The sequence below is a fragment of the Pteronotus mesoamericanus genome, unplaced genomic scaffold (assembly GCF_021234165.1).
Source record: "Pteronotus mesoamericanus isolate MK-2021 breed Mesoamerican mustached bat unplaced genomic scaffold, CSHL_Meso_final contig_164, whole genome shotgun sequence".
In the NCBI taxonomy this organism is placed as follows: domain Eukaryota; kingdom Metazoa; phylum Chordata; class Mammalia; order Chiroptera; family Mormoopidae; genus Pteronotus; species Pteronotus mesoamericanus.
The window spans coordinates 22856132-22878406 of record NW_026555065.1 but is presented as its reverse complement, the minus strand read 5'-3'; the positions used below and the strand labels follow the sequence as shown (position 1 = coordinate 22878406).

The window sequence follows — 22275 nt, the reverse complement described above, 5'->3', positions numbered from 1 at the left end:
GGGCGGTGTTGGCGTTATGGCGGAGGCGGCTTTGGACGCCGTGCGGAGGGAGTTACGAGAATTCCCGGCGGCCGTAAGAGGTGAGTGGGTACGCTCAGGGTGTGGCGTCCTGGCGTTGGCTCCAGATCAGTCTCAGGACGCGGGAGGAGCTGTGGGCTTGCCGGTGGCCGGGTTCCGGAATTGTGTGGCACTGGTGCCTCCTTAACGCAGACACCAGGCCGTACCCACGAGGAGCACACATTCTGGTGCACGTGACTGGTTGATGCCTCCTCTCCGACCACTCTTATGTCTACCCTCCGCCTCCAAGCCCGCGGGTGGGGGTCCTCAACAGCCCTCCTCGCGTGTATTCATGCCCTTCTGGCTTCCTGGGGTGACTATTTGGGTGCTGTCCTATTTCCCACATCCAGCCCCGCGCTGAATAATTGGGAGCCTGTTGTTACCCTTCCCACCCTTTTCCTGTCGTGAAGTGTTTCAGATGGTTGTATTCTCCCTCTTTGAACTCCTGCTGGAACTCTATTTAAGAACAGACTTCTGCAAGCTGGGGAGCCATGCAGAGCTTGGGGAGAATTGGGGGCAGCTGTACAAGTGATCCCAGGCTCCCCGCTGCTTAGTTTTTATTTTCCTCCTTCCTCTTTTCCTTCATTCCTCCCTGCCTTCTCTCTATTTTTCCGTGATTTCTCACCAGTAAATAGAACATGGGCACATGGTTTAAAAAGCAATGGCTTTATAACGTCAGTAAGCTTTCTTCCCATTCGATATCGCAGTTTGCATTCTTCCAAAAATACTGTTTATATTCACACACATACCTCCCTTTTTATACAAATGATAGCCTGCCAAACACACTTTTCTGCGTTATGTATCTTGGAGATCATTCCATATCCCTGTACTGCAACCTTTTTCACACCTGGGTACTAGTGCTGTAATTTACATAATCAGCCCACTGCTGTTAGGCATTGAGGTCATTCCCAATCTATTGTTTTCAATAGTGCTGTAACGAATACTTTGGGTATTCATTTAACAAATACAGCCATGTGACACATGTGAAGCGAGGTAATTTCGTTGTGCAAGCATCATAGAATGATGTTTACACAAACCTAGATAGTATAGCTTACTACTATAATTGTCTGTGCTTTATGTACTTATATTTGACTGCCAGCATCACCAGAAAACTTAAAGGACCACTGTTGTATTTGTGGTCTGTCATTGACCAAAACATTTTTATGTAGCCTATGACTATTCTTGAGCCCTTCAGTGTGCTAGGCTGTGTTCAGTGTGTTAGGATACATCACGGAACAATACCAATCTCTGCCCTCGCAGACCTTGCAATTGTAAGTGAGGAGACAAACAATGAACCATAGACACACTAAATAAGAAAATTATATAGTAGAAGGAATGGGTTACAAGGTAAGTGCTATGGGGGAGAAAAACAAACCAGAATGATTGATCTCAGGATGCCTTCAGGTGGAGGACAGGTTACAGTTTTTTTTTAATTTAATCTTTATTGCATTTTTTTCCCATTACCGTTTAGTCCTCTTATACCTCCCTCCCCCCAGCAATCAGCAGTGTTTTCCATGACCATGAGTCCTTTAGGTTACAATTTTATTTTTATTTCTTTTCACACTTTATTCATTTATTTTATTTTTTATAATTTATAAATCATGTTTATTCTATTAGAGTTGTCTCAATTTTTCCCTCTTTACCCCCCTCCACCCATCCCGCCCCACCTCCTGCTCCCACAGTCAATTCCCACTCTGTTGTCCATGTCCATGGGTCATTCATACGTGTTCTTTGTCCAGTCCCTTCTTCTTTCCACCGTTGTCCTCTTTCTCCATCCCCTCTGGTCACTTTCAGTCTGCTCCATGTTTCCATGCCTGTGCCTTATTTTGTTTGTTTGTTTATTTTGTTGAATAGAGTCCACTTATAGGTGAGATCATTTGGTATTTGTCTTTCATCAGCTGCCTTATTGCACTTAGCTTAATATTCTCCAGTTCCACCCATGTTGTCGCAAAAGGTAGGAGTTCCATCCCTCTTTCCTTCCCTCCCTTCCTTCCTTCCTTCAATGCAGATTGACTTTATTTATTTTTTTAAATGTCACAGTTAATTATAAAATATTAAAAAATTAAGACCATTATAAAGTCTCAGCAATTAAACCAACATGACACCAGCACAGAAATAATCAAGTAGATCAATGAAATATAATGAGCATTCTAGAGACAAACATATATATCTGTCTAACAATGTAATGTATGATTAAGTTGATATTTTGAATCAATGGGTAAAATAAGGCTTATTTAACAAATAAGGTGCATGGACCAGTATTACTTGAAATAAAACAAATATAGAGCCCTATTTCACACATTATACAAGAAATACTCAGGTGAGTTAAAAACCAATATGTAGAATCCAAGGAATTTTAGGAGGAAATATAAACTAATATTTTTCTTACCGTGAAGTAAAATATTGACAATATGACTACATTAAACATTTAAGACTGTACAGTAATATACATATAAAAAAAAGTTAAAGGACAAGTAATAGAATAGGAAAGTATTTGCAACACATCTAAAAAAAGGTTAATGGTTTTTGGGTTTTTTTAGGGAAAAAATTCTACAAACAAAACATGGATAAAAAATTAGGTTACAATTTTAAATAATATGGTCAGCGTAGGCCTCCTTGACAAGGAGACATTTGAGCACAGGCTGGGAGGTGGGGAGAGTGCGCTGTGCAGACCCATGAGAGAAGAGCACCGGGGAAACGGGCATGGACGGCACGCGTCCTTAGGTGGGCGCCTGCCTGGTGTGTCCAAGGAGCAGCGAGGGGGTCGGTGTGCCTGGAGCAGAGTCTTCGTGCACAGTGCGGGTATTTTTGTTGGCTAAATTTCTAGCAGAAGGATTGTTGGGCCAAAGGAATTGTTTGGATTCCTTTTGAAATTCCCTCACTTTGAAGCTCCAGGAGAAAACAGTAGCCATTCTCTAAAGGAAAACTGTTAAATGGTGAGAAAGTAAAACTGAAGTAGCGGCAGAAAGTACAGAGTGTTAAACAAACAAACAAACAAAACCACCAGTTTTGGTGTACTTTAAAAGTCCTAGTGAGGATAATAGGGAGATTTACTGAGCCCCACATCCCCGTCCCCCACAATGTGACTGCTTTGATGGGCTGGTGTGACTGAGAAGGCCTTCTGCCAATTTCTTCCCCCCAATCCCTCACCTGCTTGGCAGGTTCCATCTTACCCTCGTGCCAGTGAAGAATGGCTTGTACGCATGCTAGCTCTTTTCAGTTTTCCTGGGCCCACCAGGGTCTGCCTTCCCACTCAGTTCCAATCTTTGATCTAATGACATTCACTTTCTGTCTGATTGCAAGGCAGAAACTACCGGTGAGACGTGGTTGTGAGAGATGGACCATGACCTTGGAGGTGGAAAGAATGCAGTGGCCACTTGGAGAAGGACGCAGTAACCTCTCATTGGGGGTTAAGACATTCAGGCTAGATGTCAAGGATGAAAATAACAAAGCCAAGCCCTGTACCCTTTATAAAAGCCAGGAGAAAGGCATTCCAGTCCGAGTGAACAGTAGGAAGTTTCGTACTGCCCCAGCAGTGTGTGGTAAGGTGTAGGCACCAGACAGGAGGAAACCAGACTGGAAAAGTGGGTTGGGCCTGAGTGCATGCCAAGGCAGACAGAATGTCGTAACAAGTAGTGGTAAGTCATCAAAGGATTTTTCTACTGGGGGTGTGACAAGATGACATTGTCTTTTAGGAAGATGATGGGGGCCAGTGTGAGGGGTGCTTTGAGAGGGAGTGGAATTAAGCCAAGGAAACCAGTTAGTTCACTGCAGCAACCGTCCAACCAAGAGATGCTGGAGACTGGAATTCAACCATTAAGCAAATACTTACTGAGTGCCTATAGTGTGTTAGACGGTGGTAAATGATAGGGAGAGAGAAAAGTAGAGGGAGTGGTATAAGGGTTTTTGGGAGGTTATAGTTTTTAAAAGGGAGGCTGGGTGGGTGAGCGGGTTAGGGGGAGACTTACTGAAGTGACATTTGAGGATCTAAAGGAGGTAGGTGAACGTGGATACCAGTAGACAAAAAAAGGAGGGGTAGCCTGAGAGAAAAAGGAGGTAGAATCAATAGGACTTGGAGAAAATGAATAGGATGATAGGAGTGAGGGAGAAGGAAGAGTCAGAAAAAGATTTTTATTAAGGTGGCACAGGGCCACTGTAGACACCTGCACAGGCGGCACACTGCACACCCTGCGCGGGTGCTCATGGCAGCCTGGGGGTCTGAGGATGGTGATGCTGTAGCCCTACTTTTCCTCCTATGGTTTTGTGAGGTGGTCTGGCTCCCCAGTTTGGTTGTAGGCTTCCTGAGAGGATGACTGGATCATCCTTCCATACGTCCATATTGACCAAGCCAAGTACTGAGCACATTCTAGGTGCTCAGTCAATGTCACTGTTAGAGAGTGCTTCCCAGGGCCTCAGCCCTCCCACACCAGCCCATAACCTTGGGGCCTCAGCTCTACTCATTCTGGAGTTCCCAGTGTCATTCAGTGGCTTCCGTTCCTAATGGATGCCAGGAGGTTAGCCACTCCAGAGTGGGAAAACTGAGGAGTCCATGGTACAGGCCAGACATAGTCCCATGGGGGGGTTTGGGTTATGGACTGAGCAGCAGCCCCTGGCCCTGTTGACTTCTGTGGCCCATAGTAGTGTGCCTGTGGGTCCTGGGCTTTCTCTCTTAAACTTCCCTCCTTGTTCTTCAATTCCTGATTGTCTGGGATTGTCATTGGTGATCCCATGGTCACCGATGAGCATCATCTAGGGACACAGTGTGGCCTGCCCACGGAGGGCGTCTCTTATGAAGACGGGCAGCCACTGGGTGCTGTTGGCTTCAGCTCTCCCTCGCCCCCCATTCCCATCTTTCTCTCAGAGCTCAGCGTGCCTCTTGCTGTGCCCTACCTGGACAAGCCCCCAACTCCACTTCACTTCTACCGGGACTGGGTCTGCCCCAACAGGCCCTGCATCATCCGCAGCGCCCTGCAGCACTGGCCGGCCCTCCAGAAGTGGTCGCTCCCCTACCTCAGGTTGGGGCTGCCCCAGTGGGATGTGGGCGGTGCTTTGTGGCATCTGGGCAGAAGCCGAATGTCCATTCTTCCAGAGCCACAGTGGGCTCCACAGAGGTGAGTGTGGCTGTGACCCCAGATGGCTATGCGGATGCCGTGCGAGGGGACCGCTTTGTGATGCCTGCCGAGCGCCGCCTGCCCCTGAGCGATGTGCTGGATGTGCTGGAGGGCCGAGCCCAGCACCCAGGAGTCCTCTATGTGCAGAAGCAATGCTCCAACCTGCCCACGGAGCTGCCCCAGCTGCTGCCTGATCTGGAGCCCCACGTGCCCTGGGCCTCCGAGGCGCTTGGTGAGTGAGTGGAGCTGGGGGCCTTGCTTACTTCTCTCCCTTCAGTGGTGACTTGCCCATACTCTTGGCCTCACAGGCTTAGGTGTTATGTACTAAGTGCTCAAGTTCCCAGGCCTCGACTTTATGTCAATGAACTACTAAAGATTGCCGTCCCTCGCCAGTGGTCCACCTCTGCCCTTTCTCCCTTCTCTCCTACTGCGACCCCTCTGCTCCCCACCCAGGTTCTGGCCCAGCATCACTGTAAGGTGGTTATTCCCAGCCTGGCCTTTGGGACACCCTCTCCTAACACCTTTCCTCTGACCTACAGGAAAGATGCCCGATGCTGTGAACTTCTGGCTGGGGGAGGCGGCTGCTGTGACATCTTGTAGGTATCAGGTGGGGAGGAGACCAAGAATGGAAGGTTGGGCCCAGACAAAAGTTAGGCTGACTTTCCCCTAGGATTCCTTCTGGGATTCTGGGCTTGGACACAAGAGAGGGCCTCCCCTGACAGCTCAGGTTGGGGAAGGTAACCGTGGTACTGGGGGTGGAGGGCACTGTTTCTTCTAGGTCCCTAGAAAGCTTCCCAAAGGCCAGTTTGGTCAGGGGGTGAACTGAGGGGAGCCCTGTTTGCTAGAATTTCCCTCTTGGTGGACATGAGCCCAGGACCTGGCAAGTGCCAAGTCCCTGGAGGGCAGAGATGGGAGATGCCTGAAACTTGCCAGGCTTCCTCTCAGATCTGCTCTGACACTGTGCGCTCTCCTCTGACACTATAGTCTGTCTCGGGGCACAGGTCCCCAGCATGACTGTTGGCCCTTCCTGTGCCCTGCCTGTGGGGACTTCTTTGTGTTGGCAGTGCATAAGGACCACTACGAGAACCTCTACTGTGTGGTCTCTGGAGAGAAACACTTCCTGCTACATCCACCCAGTGACCGGCCCTTCATCCCTTATGGTAGAGGACTTGGCCTGCAGGGGGCGGTTCTGGGGAGCAGGCAGCCCAAGGTGGAGGGAGGGCAGCGAGGGTCCTGGACAGGCTGGTGCCCTAGGCCTGAGTTGTGGACACCGTGTTTCCATTGCTCTACGGCTCCTGACCTTCTTGCCCCTCTACCCAGGGAACAAGTAAGTGGGGGTGGCTGGCAAGCTGCAGGCCATTTGAGGGTCCCCACACCTTTCTCCCCCTGGTTTCAGAGATGTACACACCAGCAACCTACCAGCTAACTGAAGACGGCTCCTTTAAGATGATAGATGAGGAGGCCATGGAGAAGGTGCCTGTCTTGTTCCTGGGCCCCAGAGAGAGGGAAGCTTAGGAACCCGGGCTCTCAGGAGCTGGTACAAGAGCTGGGGTGGTGGCACTGTGCCCTGAAAAATCCTTAAGTCTGGGGCCTCCCAGTGCTGAGCAGGGCAAAGCCCGAGAGATTTACCTTTGGAAGAGACGGATTTGGAGGGCCTGGGGCTTCGGGCCTGTCCCCTGGCATCCACTGTGTCTCAGGTGCCCTGGATCCCGCTGGACCCATTGGCTCCAGATCTGGCTCGGTACCCCAGTTACAGTCAGGCCCAGGCCCTTTGCTGCACCGTTCGGGCTGGCGAGATGCTCTACCTGCCGGCTCTGTGGTTCCACCATGTCCAGCAGTCCCATGCCTGCATTGCTGGTAAGGAGCTGCCCATCCGCCGGTGGAAGGACCAGCAGGGCATCTGGCAGATGGGTGAGGGAGGCTGTGGGTTAGAAGGGGGACCCTCATGCTCAGGTCTCATTCTCCCTGCAGTGAATTTCTGGTATGACATGGAGTATGACCTCAGGTACAGTTACTTCCAGCTGCTTGACTCCCTCACTAAGGCCTCAGGCCTTGACTGATGGAGCCTGGTGAATATCATTGCCAAGGACAATTCGTGGAAGATGTTGCATCCCTCCTGGGCTAGGTGAATTCTGGAGGCAACATGGAGTCAGAGTGTGCTGGCTCCTCACCCAGGTCAGCTTGCGACCAGCTTTGCCAGATCTCTGGAGGCGCCCTGGAGGACAGGAGGCCCTGGACGGGTGTGGGCGTGGGCCCACGCAGGCGAGGCAGCGTTCTGTGCTGCAGGAGCGGCCGGGCTCCAGGTGCACGCTGCCTTTCACCTCCGTGACCTGGGGTGTGTTAGTGCCTCGGAGCATTGGTGTCCTGTCTGTACAACAGACAACGATTGTTCCTACCTCACTGGACTTGGAGATGCTATCTGTAAGCACAGCGTGAGGTTGGCCCGGAGGAATTGTTCAATAAATGATAGCTGTGATTCATGTGTGCTGGTATTTCCTTTCGAAATTGCCTTATGTGGTCTGGTGAGGGCTGGAAGGTTCAGGTAAAATTTTGAGGGTGACATTGACTGGGGGTGAGGGCTGGGCCCAGGCCTGGGCCTGAGGAGCTCTCTGCTGCCAAGACTTCTCTGTTCATGACAGCTCTTTTAGCACCTCTTAGCAAGCAGGCTGACCTGTCTCCTCGTAATTCTTTGGCACAGGCCTCATTGATTTGGGGCCCGAAAAGCTCTCCCTAGCTCTTTCTCCTTCCCTCCAGCTCTAGGGCAGCTGGTGGGGTCTGGTGCCTTTAGGGTCACGCCTGTTCCTCCCACAGCAAGCACAGGTAGGAGGGAACAGAAGCCCCTGCCCCTCCTGAGACTGTTCCTGCGTGGAAGGAGTGGGTCTCCGCACTCAGACTCCCTCCTCCCGCCAACCCAGCCCTGGAGATGCAAGAGCCCCCTTTCCCGAGTGCCAAACCACAGGCCGCGTTCACGGTCGCCCAGCACCTGGCTCCGAGGATGGAGGCAGCTGCCTTTGAAGGGCTGTTTCATAGAACAAACCACACCCCTGCCAGGTCATTGTGGGGCCTGGGGCACTCCGCTCAGATTGTCCAACCATTTCAGTCAAGACTGGGTATTCCTGTCCTACCGGGCGTGGGGAGGTTGGGAAAAGCCCTGCCGTGAGGGACCTGGCTCTTCCTCTTCCTTTGCCTGTGGCTCTGGGCCCACCCACTGCTTCCCAGACCTAAGTGCTTCCTCCAGGCCCCACCTTCAGTTTCTCCCTGCTCAGCCTCTGACCGTGAGCTCTCCTGGCCCCTCCTCTGGGTGAGGAGGGAAAGCAGCAGTTGGGCCAGATGGGCACAGATGGTGACGGCTGGAGAGAATGGGCATGGGGGTGTTAAGCCACCACCACAGGGAGGTCAGTGGCTTCATAAAGGTTTAAGATGCCTCATTTCCTGGACAGGTGACTGGTCCAGGAATAAGTATGGGGCTTGGGTAGAGCGGAGGCGGTTGGGAGGGACCAGGGAGGAGCTTGGAGCCAGCTGGGATATCCCTGGCCCTGGATTACACAGCTGACAGTCCTCAGTTTTCCAGCCACTGCCTGTCATTCTTGGCTCCAGAGGACTCTCAGCCTCATGGCTCTGGTAAGACAGAGAACTGGGCCCCCACTCTAACCCCTGGCCTTCCCAGGGCCTGGTTAATGCTCTTCCTTAGCAGAGGTGTGGGTTTCTTGGACCAGGGTGGTATGCAGCAGCCAGGGAAGAGGCAGGGTCTTGGGATGAGGGACCATCCTGGGTTCCTCCCCTACGGATAGGCTCCAAGCAGAGCTGCCTGGCACTGTGGACCTGGGCCCTGGTAACTCAGGCTCCCAGCCGCTGTCCTGGGGCCCCAGGAGGCAGTGGCTGCTCCAGTGCTCCTTCTGACACAGTTGCTGGGGGCGGGGGGGTACCCAGGGCTGACACTGATAGATGAGCTCCCCTGGCTCCTCTCTGGACTCTGCCAGGGCCCTTCCTGAGGTGGGGCTGGAGGCCAAAAGGAAGGATTGGTGGGCACAGATTCTCCCTGTCTTGGCCACCTGCCAGTGTTCACATCCTCAGATCCAGGGTTATGGTTTTGGATGGAGCCGCCTGAGGACCATTGCTAGCCTGACCTTGTAGGAGCTGAAGGACTTGACAGTTTGTGGGCGGTATGGCCCGGTGACTGCTGTCTCTACCATAGCAGACAGCCTCTATCCAGAATTGTTCCCTGGCCAGGGTGGAGAGTGTAGAGGTGGGGAGCAGCTCAACCAGGAGGCCCAAGGCTAGGCTGGGCCCTGCCATACCTCTTCCCTGGCCCCTACCGCCCAAGGCCAGCCTCGGGACTGCTTATTAAGGGTGTGCTAGGGATGCAGGTGAAAGACTATACCAGCAAATGGAAGCAGGTAAATATGGGGACTGAGAGTGCAAGTCTGGAGCTAGAGCCTGGTCCAGTTCTGGCCCTGAACCTTGAGCCAATGGCTACTTAGTCTTCCTGCCTCAGTTTCCTTGTGGGGTTGGTCATAAGTGGTCCCCACACATAGGGCGTTTGTGTGATTAAATGAGTTAATGAACAAAAAGAACTTGTTCCGGAGCTGGCCCAGAGCGGTGCGAAAGTGTTGGCAGGCATCGCCGGTCATCAGCAGGCGTCACAGCCTCTTCCCTTCAGGATGGTGGCTGGGCCGGGCTGGGCCTTGTGGTTCAGGATGAGGTCTCAAGGGGTCTCCCTTGCCTCCCCTTAGGCCCTTGTCTCCTTTGGGTCTCTCTGCCTGCAGTATGCCTGTCCCTTTCTCTCTCCCCTGCAGGCAAAGGTACCGGGGACCTGCCTGCTCACCATTCGTGTCCTGCAGGCCCGTGGCCTGCCCTCCAAGGACCTGGGTGAGTGCTGGGCCCAGGGCGGCCAACAAAAACTCAGGGGCAGTGCAGGCAGGGCAGGGGCGGACGGAAGAGATGCAAGTAGGGCTGGGTGTGCGGGGAGCTCCAGGAGAGGGTGCCGGGAGGAGGCGCTGGGCAGAGGGTCAGGGCGGAGGCTCTGCCTCTGCTCTCCCTGCTGCCTGACCCAGCCCCATTCCTTGGGTCTCTAGGTCTTCCTGGCGTCCTGCAATGGAAGGACATGGACTTTGGGTGGCTGGGCTGGGAAGGGCTCTTGGCTGTCCACCACCAGGTGCCCCTTCCTCCTTCCCACAGTGACCCCCTCTGACTGCTATGTGACTCTGTGGCTGCCCACGGCCTGCAGCCACAGGCTGCAGACACGCACCGTTAAGAACAGCAGAAGCCCCATCTGGAATCAGAGCTTTCGCTTCCGAATTCACAGCCAGCTCAAGGTGGGCCTGGAATCAGCCTGGACCTTCTCACTGCCCCCGTCCCCTCCCAGCCCTTTGTTCCCTGCCCCAGTCACCTTCCTACTCCACCCTGCCACCCCACAGCTCCCTTACTCTATTCCCCTTCCAGAACGTTGTACAACTCCAAGTCTTCGACCAGGACTTTTTGACCAGCGATGACCCTGTGTTGTCGGTGCTATTTGACGTGGGGACTTTGCGGGCTGGAGAATTCCGCCGCGAAATCTTCCCCCGGAACCCTCAGGCAAGGCTGCATCCAGGGCAGGGGAGGGCCCCGCCCTGGGGAGGGGAGATGCTTACACTGCTTCCCTGGCATCTCAGAGGCCTCTGTCAACCAGTAGCTGCAGTCCCTTGAGAAGCAACCCCATACCCAACCCTCCTGTTTGACGCCTAAGCCAAGGGCAGCTTTCTTGAGGCAGCCCGGCGAAGGCGGACAGTGCAGCCTGGGGGTGGGCAGTGGCCTTCCCACCCCCAGGGGCCCGGCAGCCCCAGCTGGCGTCTGCGTTGGAATCTACCCTCTCCCTCTCTCTTCCCCACCCCTCCCTCTCTCCCTTTCCCCACCTCTCTCTCTCTCTCTCTCTCTCCCCCCTCACTATTTCTAACTTGCTCCTTTCTCTTTCCAGGGCAAGGAGCAGCTGGAAGTTGAATTTCGGCTGCAGAGTCTGTGAGTTGGGGGCCACGGGACAATTCCCGGGTGGGAGTGCTTCCTTCTTAGGAGGGCAGGGCCCAGGGCAGCCAGAGCCGACACCCTGCCCTGGCAGACATCCAGCGGAGGAGGAGGGGTGCCCAGGCCTCCTCGGGGTCAGCGCCGGGGGACCTGGACTCCCACTTAGGGTCACTGGGGGCTCTTTTCAGGGCAGACTGTGCTGAGCAGCTCGTCAGCAATGGCATCCTGGTGGTGAGTTAAGAACCCCTCCCTCAAGGCATCTGTCTGTCGTTCTCCCCCCGCCCCCGCCCCCGGAGCTTCAGGCCCACCATGGGGGTCGGGGACAAAGCTGAGTCGGGGCTGGGGGACCCTGGGATTTCAGTTCCTCAAGAGGATACAACCTCAAGCAAGTGTTTGGTGACTCAGGTCAAGGTCACAAAATGCAGAGGAACAAGCACCAGGATGCAGGGCGGGTGGGGGCCTCTAACGGGGAGGGGTTCACGCCTGAGGGCCTCTCTTAATGACTCAGGCCCGGGAGCTCTCCTGCTTGCATGTTCGACTGGAAGAGACTGGGGACCAGAAGGGTGAGTCCCTGACCCCCTGGGATAGCCCTCAACTCTTGTCTTCCCCTTTTTGAGGGGAACCTGGTGGGGACCTTGCACTAGAAGCCCTCAGCTCTCGGGCAGAAGGAGGGGTTGGGGGGCAAATCCATGCTGGGGCTTTTCCCCTCAGTCCTCAGAGGGGCTGTAGAGGGGACAGTCCATCTCCAGCCTCATCCTGGGCCAGACGCCCATCTCAGTGCGGGGAGGGAAGTGCTCCCAGGCCCCTCGGGCAAGGCAACGGCCTCTGTGGGCCTAGATCCTATGCCCAGACTCTCTGCTCTGGTTGCTTTTTCCAGAGTCAGAGAGCAGAGTTCAGCTTGTGGTTCCCGGGTCCTATGAAGGTCCACAGGAGGCCTCAGTGGGCACTGCCGCCTCTTCCTGCTTCCACTACCCGGCCTGTTGGGAACAGGAGCTGAGTGTTCATCTGCAGGTAGCGTGCCTTGTGCTCCCGTGAGGGGCCCACAGAGCCTCCCCCCCTCCCCTCAGCTCTCCCCCAGCCTGTCCCTCTGCTCCCTTCACTCCCTGGCACAGTCACGCACCCTGGTAGGAGTGTGGGGCTGACGCTGGTCGCGTGTCCCCCTGCCTGCCGCTTCTCTGTCACTCCCAGGGGCAACTGACAAAGTCCCTGATGGAAAGGAAAGGTAGAGAGTCTTAGTTCTTCTTTTGTCCCCCTTGCAGGATGCCTCCCAGGAGCAACTGAAGGTACCCTTGAGAGCTCTGCCCTATGGCCAAACAGTGAGACTCGTCTTCCCCACGTCCCAGGTACTGGTCACAGGAGGAAGAAAGCCAGACGCACAGGCGGCCACCAGGCCTTGGAGGCCGGCCTGCTTCAGTAACAGCTTCTGTCTTCGGGCCATGCCCTGGCTCAGCGCCCGGGCAGGCTCTGAGCATCCTGCCTTCAGGCGTCAGGCCTGGCCCCTGTGGAGATGGCTGGGGCCCAAGGGAGCACGGGGACACCCTGGGATGTGGCTCGGGCTGGGATGAGAGGAGCTGGTGGCCCACATTCACTTTGTGACTGGCACATTCATGATTTTCAGGAGCCCCTGATGAGGGTGGAGCTGAAAAAAGAAGAAGGGTGAGAGGCCGGGCCGGGCACTGAGAGAGGCCATGGGGAAAGCAGCCAGAGATGGTGGCCGAGGCTCAGGCGCCCGGCCTGGAGGAGCGAAGGGGAGAGATGGGGTGGCTTCACAGCACAACCGCCTGCAGGCTTCTCTTAGGTGCTCAAGGGTCTGCGCCCAGGGTGTAGCACGATGTGTAGGGAAGCTTAGCAGGTAAAGGCTCTTTAACAATTTACTTGCGTTTCTGCTTTAGTCAGAGTGGGTGTGTGCCTAGACCAGCGCCTGGCACTTGGGAGGCCCTTGATAAACATTTGGCTGGAGAAATAGGTAGGAGGTGAGGAGAGTGTTCTGAGGCACAGAGAGGACAAGGAAACCAAGAGAGGAGAGCAATCGTGTCACTTTGGTTGGCAGCTGTTGTGGGTGGACCTTAGCTAACCTTCATGGGACGAGGAGTTGCGGCCCGGGCCCTCCGCGTGCCCGGGAGTCTCGCTGCTCACCACGACAAGGTGGGATCACTGCTTCCCGTCCCCTCTAGCAGTCCCTTTTGGGTGGGTGAGGGAGAGGACTGAGAGGTGGCAGTGGATCTGTGGTGTTGGGTCCCTGTCTATACCTGGACCCTGGAGGCGCCTCTTTAGTCACCAGTGTTCCTGGTTCTGTGAATCGCTTTGCTGTGTTCCCCACCTGCGTCCCCACCTGGGTCTGGGTTCACCCTTTCCCCATGTCATCCATGCGTCACACTTCTGCTAGGACGCAGGAGGAGGGTGAGGGTCGGGGAGAGGAGAGGAGGGAAGAGATGGCACTGGGCTTTTCAGGGAGGCAGACACAGCTTCTCTGTTTCTGACGAGACCTGGGAGCTGCCTCATGGGCCCTTCTTTCCACTCAGACCGAGGGAGCTGGCCGTGCGGCTGGGCTGCGGGCCCTGTGTGGAGGAGCGCGCCTTCCTGGGCAGGAGGAAGCAGGTGGTGGCCAAGGCGCTGAAGCAGGCCCTGCAGCTCGATGGAGACCTGCAGGAGGACGAGGTCTGGGGCTGGGCTGGATGGGGCAGGCATCCTCGGGCTTGCTCGGGCCCCTAGCCCCGAGCTGAATGCTGTAACTGGATGTTCCCTAACCAAACCGAGCTGGTGCCAAGCTGGGCTTGGGCCCGCCTCCTCTTTACCTGCCCCTGCTGCCTCTCTTGATGTTATCAGGACACTGATCCCACCAACTTCTGAGCATTGCTTGAGACTCTTGGAGCTTGCACGCTGCCCTGCTGGGCTAGCTTTCCGCTCATTGTTTATTGATCCTTGGCCTGGTCCAGGTTGAGAGATGGCCTGGTCTGACCGGTCAGTGGGACATACATCGTGGGCGCTGCCTGCTGGCCTGGGGCTATCTCTGGAGGTGCAGATCAGCTTGGGCAACTTTTAGGGAGATGACCTCTCCTTGCAAGAGGGTGTGGGGTACCTACATGGGAGATTTTTGAGGTGGGCCTGTGGCTCCTAGAAGGCGGTCACCAGACTACTTAGGTGCTAGAGGAAGGTGAGGAGACGAGGCCTAGAACTTATCTGGTCCACTTTCCCTGGAGTTATTAAAGCCAGACAAGACAAACCTGACCCTCAAGGGGCTGATTTTGACTAGACCCTCCTCTGCAGGCTTGACTAGAACTGATCTCAAGTGACCTGGTTAGATTTTGAGCAGCCTTAGCTATGGGTGAGCGGAGCGGGCCCTTGGCTTACTACCTCTCCTTCCTGGGGCTCGCCTTCCACCTCCCTAAGGCCTTTCTGTGACCTGGCTGTCCTCTCTTTCAGATCCCAGTGGTAGCTATTATGGCCACCGGTGGTGGGATCAGAGCGATGACTTCCCTGTATGGGCAGCTGGCCGCCCTGAAGGAGCTGGGCCTCTTGGATTGCGTGTCCTATATCACAGGGGCCTCGGGATCCACCTGGTGAGCTGGCGGCAGGTTGCGTTTATGAGCCAGGGAGTGGTTGGTTGGGTTGTGCAGGGGATGCGGGTGGTAAGGCTCTTAGGCCGCATTGGCCTCTCTGACCAAATCAGAAGGGCTGAGAGAACCCTGGCACGTGCCAGGGAGAAATGTGCAGGGGGACCCTTAGAACCCAAGGCATGCCATAGGGTCCTTGAGTGACAGTCCCACTGGCTTTCGCTTTTCCCAGGGCTTTGGCCAACCTCTATGAGGACCCTGAGTGGTCTCAGAAGGACCTGGCAGGCCCCACCAAGCGGCTGAAGACCCAGGTGACCAAGAACAAGCTGGGCGTGCTGGCCCCCAGCCAGCTGCAGCGGTACCGGCAGGAGCTGGCTGAGCGGGCCCAGCAGGGCCACCCGACTTGCTTCACCAACCTGTGGGCCCTCATCAACGAGGCCCTGCTGCATGACGAGGTATGGGGATGGTGCAGCCTGGGGAGCAGAGGGGGCGGCCAAAGCCAGGGTCTGGTGATGGGAGCAGCCCTGGGCAGCAGCGGTGAGAAGGGCCTCAGGCACCAGGAAGCCAAGGCTTTAGGTTCCAATCATCTCCCTGTCCCCAGCCCCATGACCACAAACTCTCGGACCAGCGGGAAGCTCTGAGTCGCGGTCAGAATCCTCTGCCCATCTACTGTGCCCTCAACACCAAGGAGAAGAACCTGACCACCTTTGAATTTGGAGGTGAGCAGCCTGGGTCTGAGATCCATGCTGTCATGGTTGGCAGGGTGAGGGGGAGCCGGGCTGGCGTGCAGGAGGAGGTTACACCCAGGTCTTCTGGGAGAGGCCCCACGCTTTCCAGAGACTGTCATTCAGGCTTTGGGATGAGAGCAATGGCCTTAGGTCTCAAGCCCAGAGTGCCAGCAATAGAGCTGAGCCCCTGGTCATTAGGCTGCCCTGACCTGAAGCCCGTGGTGGCTGTATTGGTGCGGAGGGTCCTCAGGCTCTGGGCGCCATGGTAAGGCTGTGTGACTTCCTCACAGAGTGGTGCGAATTTTCCCCCTACGAGGTTGGCTTTCCCAAGTATGGTGCCTTCATCCCCTCCGAGCTCTTTGGCTCTGACTTCTTCATGGGGCGCCTGATGAAGCGGCTTCCTGAGTCTCGCATCTGCTTCCTTGAAGGTGAGGGGGCTGGGAAGGCTGCAGAAGCTGGGGCAGGAGGGAGAGTGGGCCTGGGAGAGGCGGTGGGCCTCCCAGTTCAGTCACTGAAATGTTTTCCGGTCCAGGATGGGCCTGGGGGAAGGATCAGGTGGTGACAGGGTGGGGGACTCTGTTGCCTGACTGCCCCCTTAGGTATATGGAGCAACCTGTATGCAGCCAATCTCCAGGACAGCTTATATTGGGCCTCCGAACCCGGCCAGTTCTGGGACCGCTGGGCGCAGCATCAGGCCAGCCTGGGTAGGTGGCTGGACTCCTCATAAGGATGCAGCGGGGCAGCCGGTGGGGCTGTTTTCGGGGGCAGGTGGGGTGGCTCTGCGGCCTTTGAGAGTCCACAGAGGCTGGGATAAAGGCCCAGGGGTACCCACTTCCTGAAAGACGCCCCACTTCTTTCCCTCATGTCTGTGCAGACAAGGAGCAGGTTCCCCTTCTGAAGACAGAAGAGCCTCCCACGGTGACCGACAGGATAGCTGGATTTTTCACTGATCTTCTGACATGGCGGCCACTCGCCCAGGCCACCCACAATTTTCTACGTGGCCTCCATTTCCACAAGGACTATTTCCAGCATCCTCACTTCTCCACCTGGAAAGGTATCTACTTTTCTCCTCCAGTTTCAGATCTCCAAAGTCTTCCCGCAGCTGCCTGGGCCTTGCGTCCCTGGTCCAGGCACGCATATTCTGTAACCCCTTGTCCCCAAGACCTCTGAGCCCAGTTCCCTGGGCTGCTTGGAGCAAGAGCCCCTCTTTCTCTCCTTATGTGGGGGATCAGGGCCCACCTTCAGGGCCTCAGGAAGTGGGGGTGCTGCTTGGGTGAGGGCAGGGCTAGAGGGCAGAGTCCCCTTCCACCAGCAGCACAGAGCTGCGTTAGGCCTGAGGGGCTGGTGCCCTGAGCACCTGTGACAGCTGCTTCTCTACCCTGTCCCCCCAACCTTTCCAGCCACCAAACTGGACGGGCTCCCCAACCAGCTGACACCTGCAGAGCCCCACCTTTGCCTGCTGGATGTCGGCTACCTTATCAATACCAGCTGCCCGCCCCTCCTACGGCCCATGCGGGATGTGGACCTCATCCTGTCGCTGGATTACAACCTCCATGGGGCCTTTCAGGTGGGCTGTGGGCAGGCTTGGGAAGCAGTGGCGAACCCCCAGCCTGGCCTGACATTTTGGCTTATGCTCTAGGGCAATCTGCTTTGGAGTCCAGTATCCGTTCCACCTTCCCTTGGGGCTGTGACAGTGACACTGTGTGAATGGGGAACTGAATTCATAGAATCTACAACCAGGGGAACTCGTTCTGCTCAGGAGATGAGTGATGGGCGAACTGGCAATGTGTTTAAGTGTATTTTATATTCAGCTGTACCCACACACCCCCTCGGTCCTGGACCTCTGGGGCCCCTGCCTTGGGTTTCCGGGCAGGTCCAGTGAAGGACTCAGCCTCCCAGTTGCAGAACCTGGGCATTGTTAGCAGCCCCGCTCGGCTGAGCCCAGTGGAGCTGCAGCCGGAGGGCTGTCGGGTTTGAGCAGCTTTGCAAGGCTGGCCTGGCCCTGCTGGGTGCACTTCTCTGATTTGGCCTTTGGGCACTAAGTCTCGTGTGTGCGCGTGGACCTGCACGTTTGGTCCGCCTGGTGTTGGGGACACTGGGGAGCCCCGTGAGCCCATCCCTCTGATGCCACTTCTTCCTGCCCTGCAGCAACTGCAGCTCCTGGGCCGGTTCTGCCAGGAGCAGGGGATCCCGTTCCCGCCCATCTCTCCCAGCCCCGAGGAACAGCGCCAGCCTCGGGAGTGCCACCTGTTCCTGGACCCTGACTGTCCTGAAGCCCCTGCTGTCCTGCACTTCCCCCTGGTCAACGACTCCTTCCAGGAGCACTCGGCCCCTGGTGAGTCGCCATCCCAGCCCCCCACCTCACCCTCCTGGTGCCCTGGGCCTGTCCCTCGTCCTGCCGCCACCATCCTGCATGCCTCTCTGAAGGTGACCCCACCCCCTGTACCCCCAGGGCGCTTCCCCGTGTGCCCAGGCTGCTGTCTCTCCCCACTAGGCGTCCCCCGGACAGCTGAGGAGAAGAAGGCCGGGGAGGTGAACCTGTCTTCCTCCAACTCCCCCTACCACTACTCGAAGGTGACCTACAGCCAGGAGGACGTGGACAAGCTGCTCCATCTGACACATTACAACATCTGCAACAACCGGGAGCGGCTCCTGGAGGCCTTGCGGGAGGCTGTGCAGCGGCGGAGGCAGCGCAAGCAGCACTGTCCCCAGTGACGGCGGCACCTGGCCTGCGGCTCCCGCGGGGCCCACCGCCCTGGAGTCTTTGGCAGGCTCACCCCCAGTCTTTCTGGCCTCTCTGGTTATATTGGAGCAGAGAGCGTCATCACCAGGTATTCCAAGGCCTCTGGGGGTGCAGATGGCCCCGTCGGGGGCTACCCTACGGTGTGTGCCTAGCACCACCCAGATGTGGCACTGAAGCCACCAGCCAACCTGTCACGGACATGAGCCTTCTAAACAGGGCCTAGAGCCTGGGCCCCACGATGGGGGCCAGAGATGGCCTCCATTTGAGCAAGGAGAAGGTTCGGAGACTGTGCCCGCCAGGGGCAGAGCTGGGGGACACCCAGAGCAGCGCTCACCATATTTGTGTGAGGGCTCAGCCCTGGGACCTGTGTCTGCTCCCCCTTCCTTGCTGCCTTGAGTAGTTGTACGGAGAAAATAGAGCACTTTATACATCACAGAGGCCCATACAAACGGGAGGCATTATTTGAGAGCCTGTCATTGCTGCTAAGAAGGGACATTTTATTCCAGGCTCTTGGGTACAAAGGGCAAGGAATGGTTTAAGAAACAAAATGTCCCCCCAGCCGCCCCTCGGAGCTAACGAGTCAGCATGGGCTTCCCCTGAAATGTGGGTCCTCTGCTCCCAGCAAAGTAGACAGGAGGCCAGTGAGGCCTGGACGGGGGGCGGCCGGGGGTGTCCGCTGTTGCAGTCCCGGCCCTGCCCAGGTGAGCCGGCTTGCAGGTAGTGGTAGCTAGCACCCCTGTCCTCACCTGGTCAGGGACCTTCGGGGTGTGGCCAGGGTCTCAATCAAAGGGCTGCTTCCTGTCCCACAGGAGGGGTGGCCAGAGCTGGGACCAGGTGAGCCAAAGGAAGAGACTAGTGGCGCAGATTCACCAAGCTCTGACCTTGGTGGGGGGTGGGGACGTCTGTTTCTTCACAAGGAACTGCCTGTTCCTGAAGTCAGTGGGGCCCGGGTAGCTGAGTCTTGTCCTGGTCCCCTAGAGGGTGTCCTCACTTGTAGCCCTGAGGTTGGCGGTCCCTCGGAGCTTGCTTCAGGGCTCGGGCCTGTGGAGAGAGCAGGGAGGCAGAGTGAATTTAGGGCCCGGGGCCCCAGGCTGCCGACTTCCCTGGGAACAGCCTGCCTCCGCCTAACGCCCAGGGGGGAGTGGACACGAGGAGCGACCATGGCGTGTGAAGCAGGTGGGAGGCGATTGGTTCTTACCGCATCTGTGTGCCCTGGCCCAGCAGCTCTCAGTCCCTGTCCTGGGCACGTGGCTGGAGTCACAGAGCAGAAGAAATGGCTGCCTCTGTAGCCTGGGAAGCCACCGTGTCCAGGAGGACAAGGCCATTCACTCAGCAACACATCACCTGGATCATAAGCTGGAGCCCGTGGGCCGCACAGGAGTGTGAGCGCACACTTTGCCGGAGACCACAAGTGTGGCTGCCGCCCCCGTCAGGCTGTGAGGGCTCCCCTGCCGCAGGGCTGTGTATGTATTTCTTTGTGTGTCTGTGGGTCTCCTTGTTTCTGCGTGTGTGTACATCTCCATGTTCAGGGGCCTGTGCAACACTGCGTTTGCGTGTGAACCTGGGTGTGGGGCTTGGGGTCTGTGGGTGCGTGTCTGGGTGGCATCCTGACTGCCGGCCTCTAGGACAGTAAGGCCGCTCTTTCTCCTTGGAGCAGGACTGGGGTCCCTGGACTGGTGAAAGCAGGAGGGGAAGGAGGCAGAGGGCAGGGACAGGAGCTAGGGCGCAGCAGGGGTCTGGCAGCCCCACAGCACTGCCCTGTCCTGGGGAGGCGGGGAACGAGGAATGAGCAGTGTGTGGCCCAGGTGGCCCAGGCGAGCTCGCTTGCAGGGGCGAAGGGAACCTGGGTGCCCCTCACCTTGGCTCTGGCCTGAGCAGGAGAGGCGGTGGGAGCCTGGCACAGCTTCCTCTGCGGGGCCAGCTGCCTGCGGGAGCTCTGGGGGCTGTGGGTGGCCGCCAGCACACGCGTGCGTCTCCCTCAGCGGGGAGGGGGAGGGACAGCCATGGAAACTGTGGGGGAAAGGGGGCCTTGTCTCCCCAACTCTGTCACTGCTGAGAGTGAGCAGGGGTTCCACCAGGTGGGGTGGGCGCTGGGGCCTTCTCTTTCCCGGGTCTCAGACGCAGGGGTCACTCCATCCACCAGCAGGGTAGGTCTGAGTCTCAGGACCTCAGGCCTAAGAGGGCAGCGTCTGTGCTGGCCGTGGAGGCTCAGGCCGCCTGCCCGCCCGCCCGCCCGCCCGCCCGCACACCTCGGGGCCCTACCTGAGTGCAGTGGCCGTGCTGGGCACCTCCTCACCAGCGCACTCAGCCAGGACGTCCAGAGGTCTGGCTCTGAGCTCTGGGCTTAGACTGTGGGCTGCAGATCGAGGGAAGAACACCGGGCGGCACCCCACTGGATGCCCGGCCAGCTGCAGGCAGAGTAACCACACGCCCCCTCCCCCGGCTGTAGTCTGAATGTATCTCCCCCTCCCCACCAAATTGGTATATTGAAGTCTTAATCCCAAGGTGATACTAGTAGGAGGAGTAAGAGCTTTTGGGAGGTGATTAGGTCATGAGGTGGAGCCCTTATAAATAAAGACCCCAGAGAGCACCCTGGCCCCTTCCACCATGTGAGGACACAGTAGGACGGTACCACCTGCAACCAGAGGCCAGCCCTCACCAGCCCAGTCTGTCGGTCCCTTGATCTTGGACTTCCCAGCTGCCAGAACTGTGAGAAATAAACGTCTTGGTTATAACCTACGCAGTCTGTGGTATTTCTGTTACAGCAGCCCAGACCGACTAAGATGCTCCTGCTTCTGGAGGCTCCCTGAGCACCAAGCATTGTCCGTGTGGGGGTGCTGCGCAGCCCCCCTGGGGCAGGACCCCCCAGCGCGTCCCACCTCCTAGAAGGCTGAATGTTGGTGGCTAAGAAACTCAGAATCCCTTGAGGATTCTCGAAGGACAGTCTCAGGGAGACCCCAGGGGAACTGAGACAGTGAGGAACGGAGCCGGGAACTGAGACTGAGAGGAGCAGGGAGGGGCTCCTGGTAGAGCCCCAGCAGCCTCAGGATGCGCCCTGAGTGCACTCCCTCCGTGCGCAGGGTCTGAGGGGGAGCTTTCTAGGCATCCCTCAGGTTAGTAGAGCTGGGCTTGGCCACTGTCCCCATCAGCCCCGCCCCTCCTGCCAAGGGAGGTGCATTCAGGGCATGTGAGGACTTGAAGGATGGAGAAGGCCCCAGGATCAGACAGAACAGAGCCTGGAAGAGCCCACAAAGATCCAGGAAGGGCTCAGGGGAGTCAGGGCGGCAGACTCCAAAGGAGGCGGACGAGACCAGGAGGCACCTGAGAATCAAGCCTGGCCCCACCTCTGCTACTAATGAGCTGTGTGATTTTTGGCAAGCTGCGTACCTTCTCTGAGCCTTAAATTCTTTGCAAAAAGACAGTAAGTCCCATTTACCTTGAAGGCTATATGGGTACTAGATGTGAAATTTCTGAGGATGACTAAAACACCACCAGCTTGAGGCCCAGGGAGCCAATGTTCCCCCACCCGGACCCCCCACGCCCAGCGTTCCCCTGGAGCCTACCTGCCGCGCCGCTGGGGGCTCCATGCCAGCTCTCAGCCTGCTCTTTAGAGGGTGCTGCCAACAGGACCTCCTCCCCGCTGCTCAGCCTGCACCCGGACAGCCATGGGTCAAGCTCCCTGCCTCCCGCGGGGGGACCCCTGGCTCTGGCTCCTTGGCTGCTCTTGGGAGGCCCTGCCCGCTGAGTCAGCGCATCTCGGGGCCAGTGGGCCAGTGTCCCTCTCCCCACGCCATCCTCACCTTAAGGGGAAAGTATGTTTCCTGCCATGGCGGTCCCTTGGCCTCTCAAACGGGGCTCCCATGAGGTCAAGGGTGGCTGTGGAAGCCACGTTCTGAGGAGAGATGACAGGCGGGGGTCACCACAACTGTCCGCTTTTCCCGGTGGGCCTTTGTCCTCTGTGCTCCCCGCCCCTCCACTTCCTAGCGTCGCCACCGCCATCCGCCCCTGCGGCCACAGGCTCGGGCAGCTGCCCTCTGAGGCCCCCCTATAGCCGCCCCAGGGGCTCCAGCTGGGCTGCAGTGAGG

At 57.1% G+C, this 22275-nt stretch overlaps 3 protein-coding genes across 3 annotated transcripts in view; 2 read left to right on the top strand and 1 right to left on the bottom strand.

Moving 5' to 3' along the window:
• The first annotated feature begins 9 nt into the window (after positions 1-9).
• On the top strand, positions 10-7628 carry JMJD7 (jumonji domain containing 7). The gene is made up of 8 exons (XM_054565119.1): positions 10-80; positions 4919-5072; positions 5147-5400; positions 5708-5764; positions 6233-6328; positions 6565-6641; positions 6866-7025; positions 7140-7628. Exons 1-8 carry the CDS (start codon positions 17-19, stop codon positions 7226-7228), a joined length of 951 nt encoding a protein of 316 aa, XP_054421094.1. The 5' UTR covers positions 10-16; the 3' UTR covers positions 7229-7628.
• A 1152-nt stretch (positions 7629-8780) lies between these two features.
• Positions 8781-18162, top strand: PLA2G4B (phospholipase A2 group IVB). Its single transcript, XM_054565118.1, has 20 exons — positions 8781-8789; positions 9965-10037; positions 10347-10483; positions 10611-10742; positions 11122-11162; positions 11354-11396; positions 11674-11728; positions 12043-12176; positions 12425-12508; positions 12784-12821; positions 13688-13823; positions 14589-14725; positions 14952-15174; positions 15321-15438; positions 15738-15875; positions 16047-16151; positions 16322-16501; positions 16848-17014; positions 17596-17782; positions 17942-18162. Exons 1-20 carry the CDS (start codon positions 8781-8783, stop codon positions 18160-18162), a joined length of 2358 nt encoding a protein of 785 aa, XP_054421093.1.
• Positions 18163-18676: 514 nt separating this feature from the next.
• Positions 18677-22275, bottom strand: part of SPTBN5 (spectrin beta, non-erythrocytic 5) — a 46795-nt gene continuing 43196 nt past the window's right edge. Inside the window, 5 exon segments of the mRNA XM_054565117.1 lie at positions 18677-19231; positions 20042-20200; positions 20453-20546; positions 21754-21839; positions 21991-22082. Of these exon segments, the coding sequence (XP_054421092.1) occupies positions 19165-19231; positions 20042-20200; positions 20453-20546; positions 21754-21839; positions 21991-22082 (498 nt within the window). The 3' untranslated portion in view covers positions 18677-19164.

Coding starts and splice junctions, on each gene's coding strand:
- JMJD7 (XM_054565119.1), top strand. CDS start 17: ATGGCGGAGGCGGCTTTGGACGCCGTGCGGAGGGAGTTACGAGAATTC. Junction 81..4,918: donor ATTCCCGGCGGCCGTAAGAG/GTGAGTGGGTAC, acceptor TCTTTCTCTCAG/AGCTCAGCGTGCCTCTTGCT. Junction 6,329..6,564: donor CCGGCCCTTCATCCCTTATG/GTAGAGGACTTG, acceptor CCCTGGTTTCAG/AGATGTACACACCAGCAACC.
- PLA2G4B (XM_054565118.1), top strand. Junction 11,729..12,042: donor AGAGACTGGGGACCAGAAGG/GTGAGTCCCTGA, acceptor TGCTTTTTCCAG/AGTCAGAGAGCAGAGTTCAG. Junction 13,824..14,588: donor GAGACCTGCAGGAGGACGAG/GTCTGGGGCTGG, acceptor CCTCTCTTTCAG/ATCCCAGTGGTAGCTATTAT.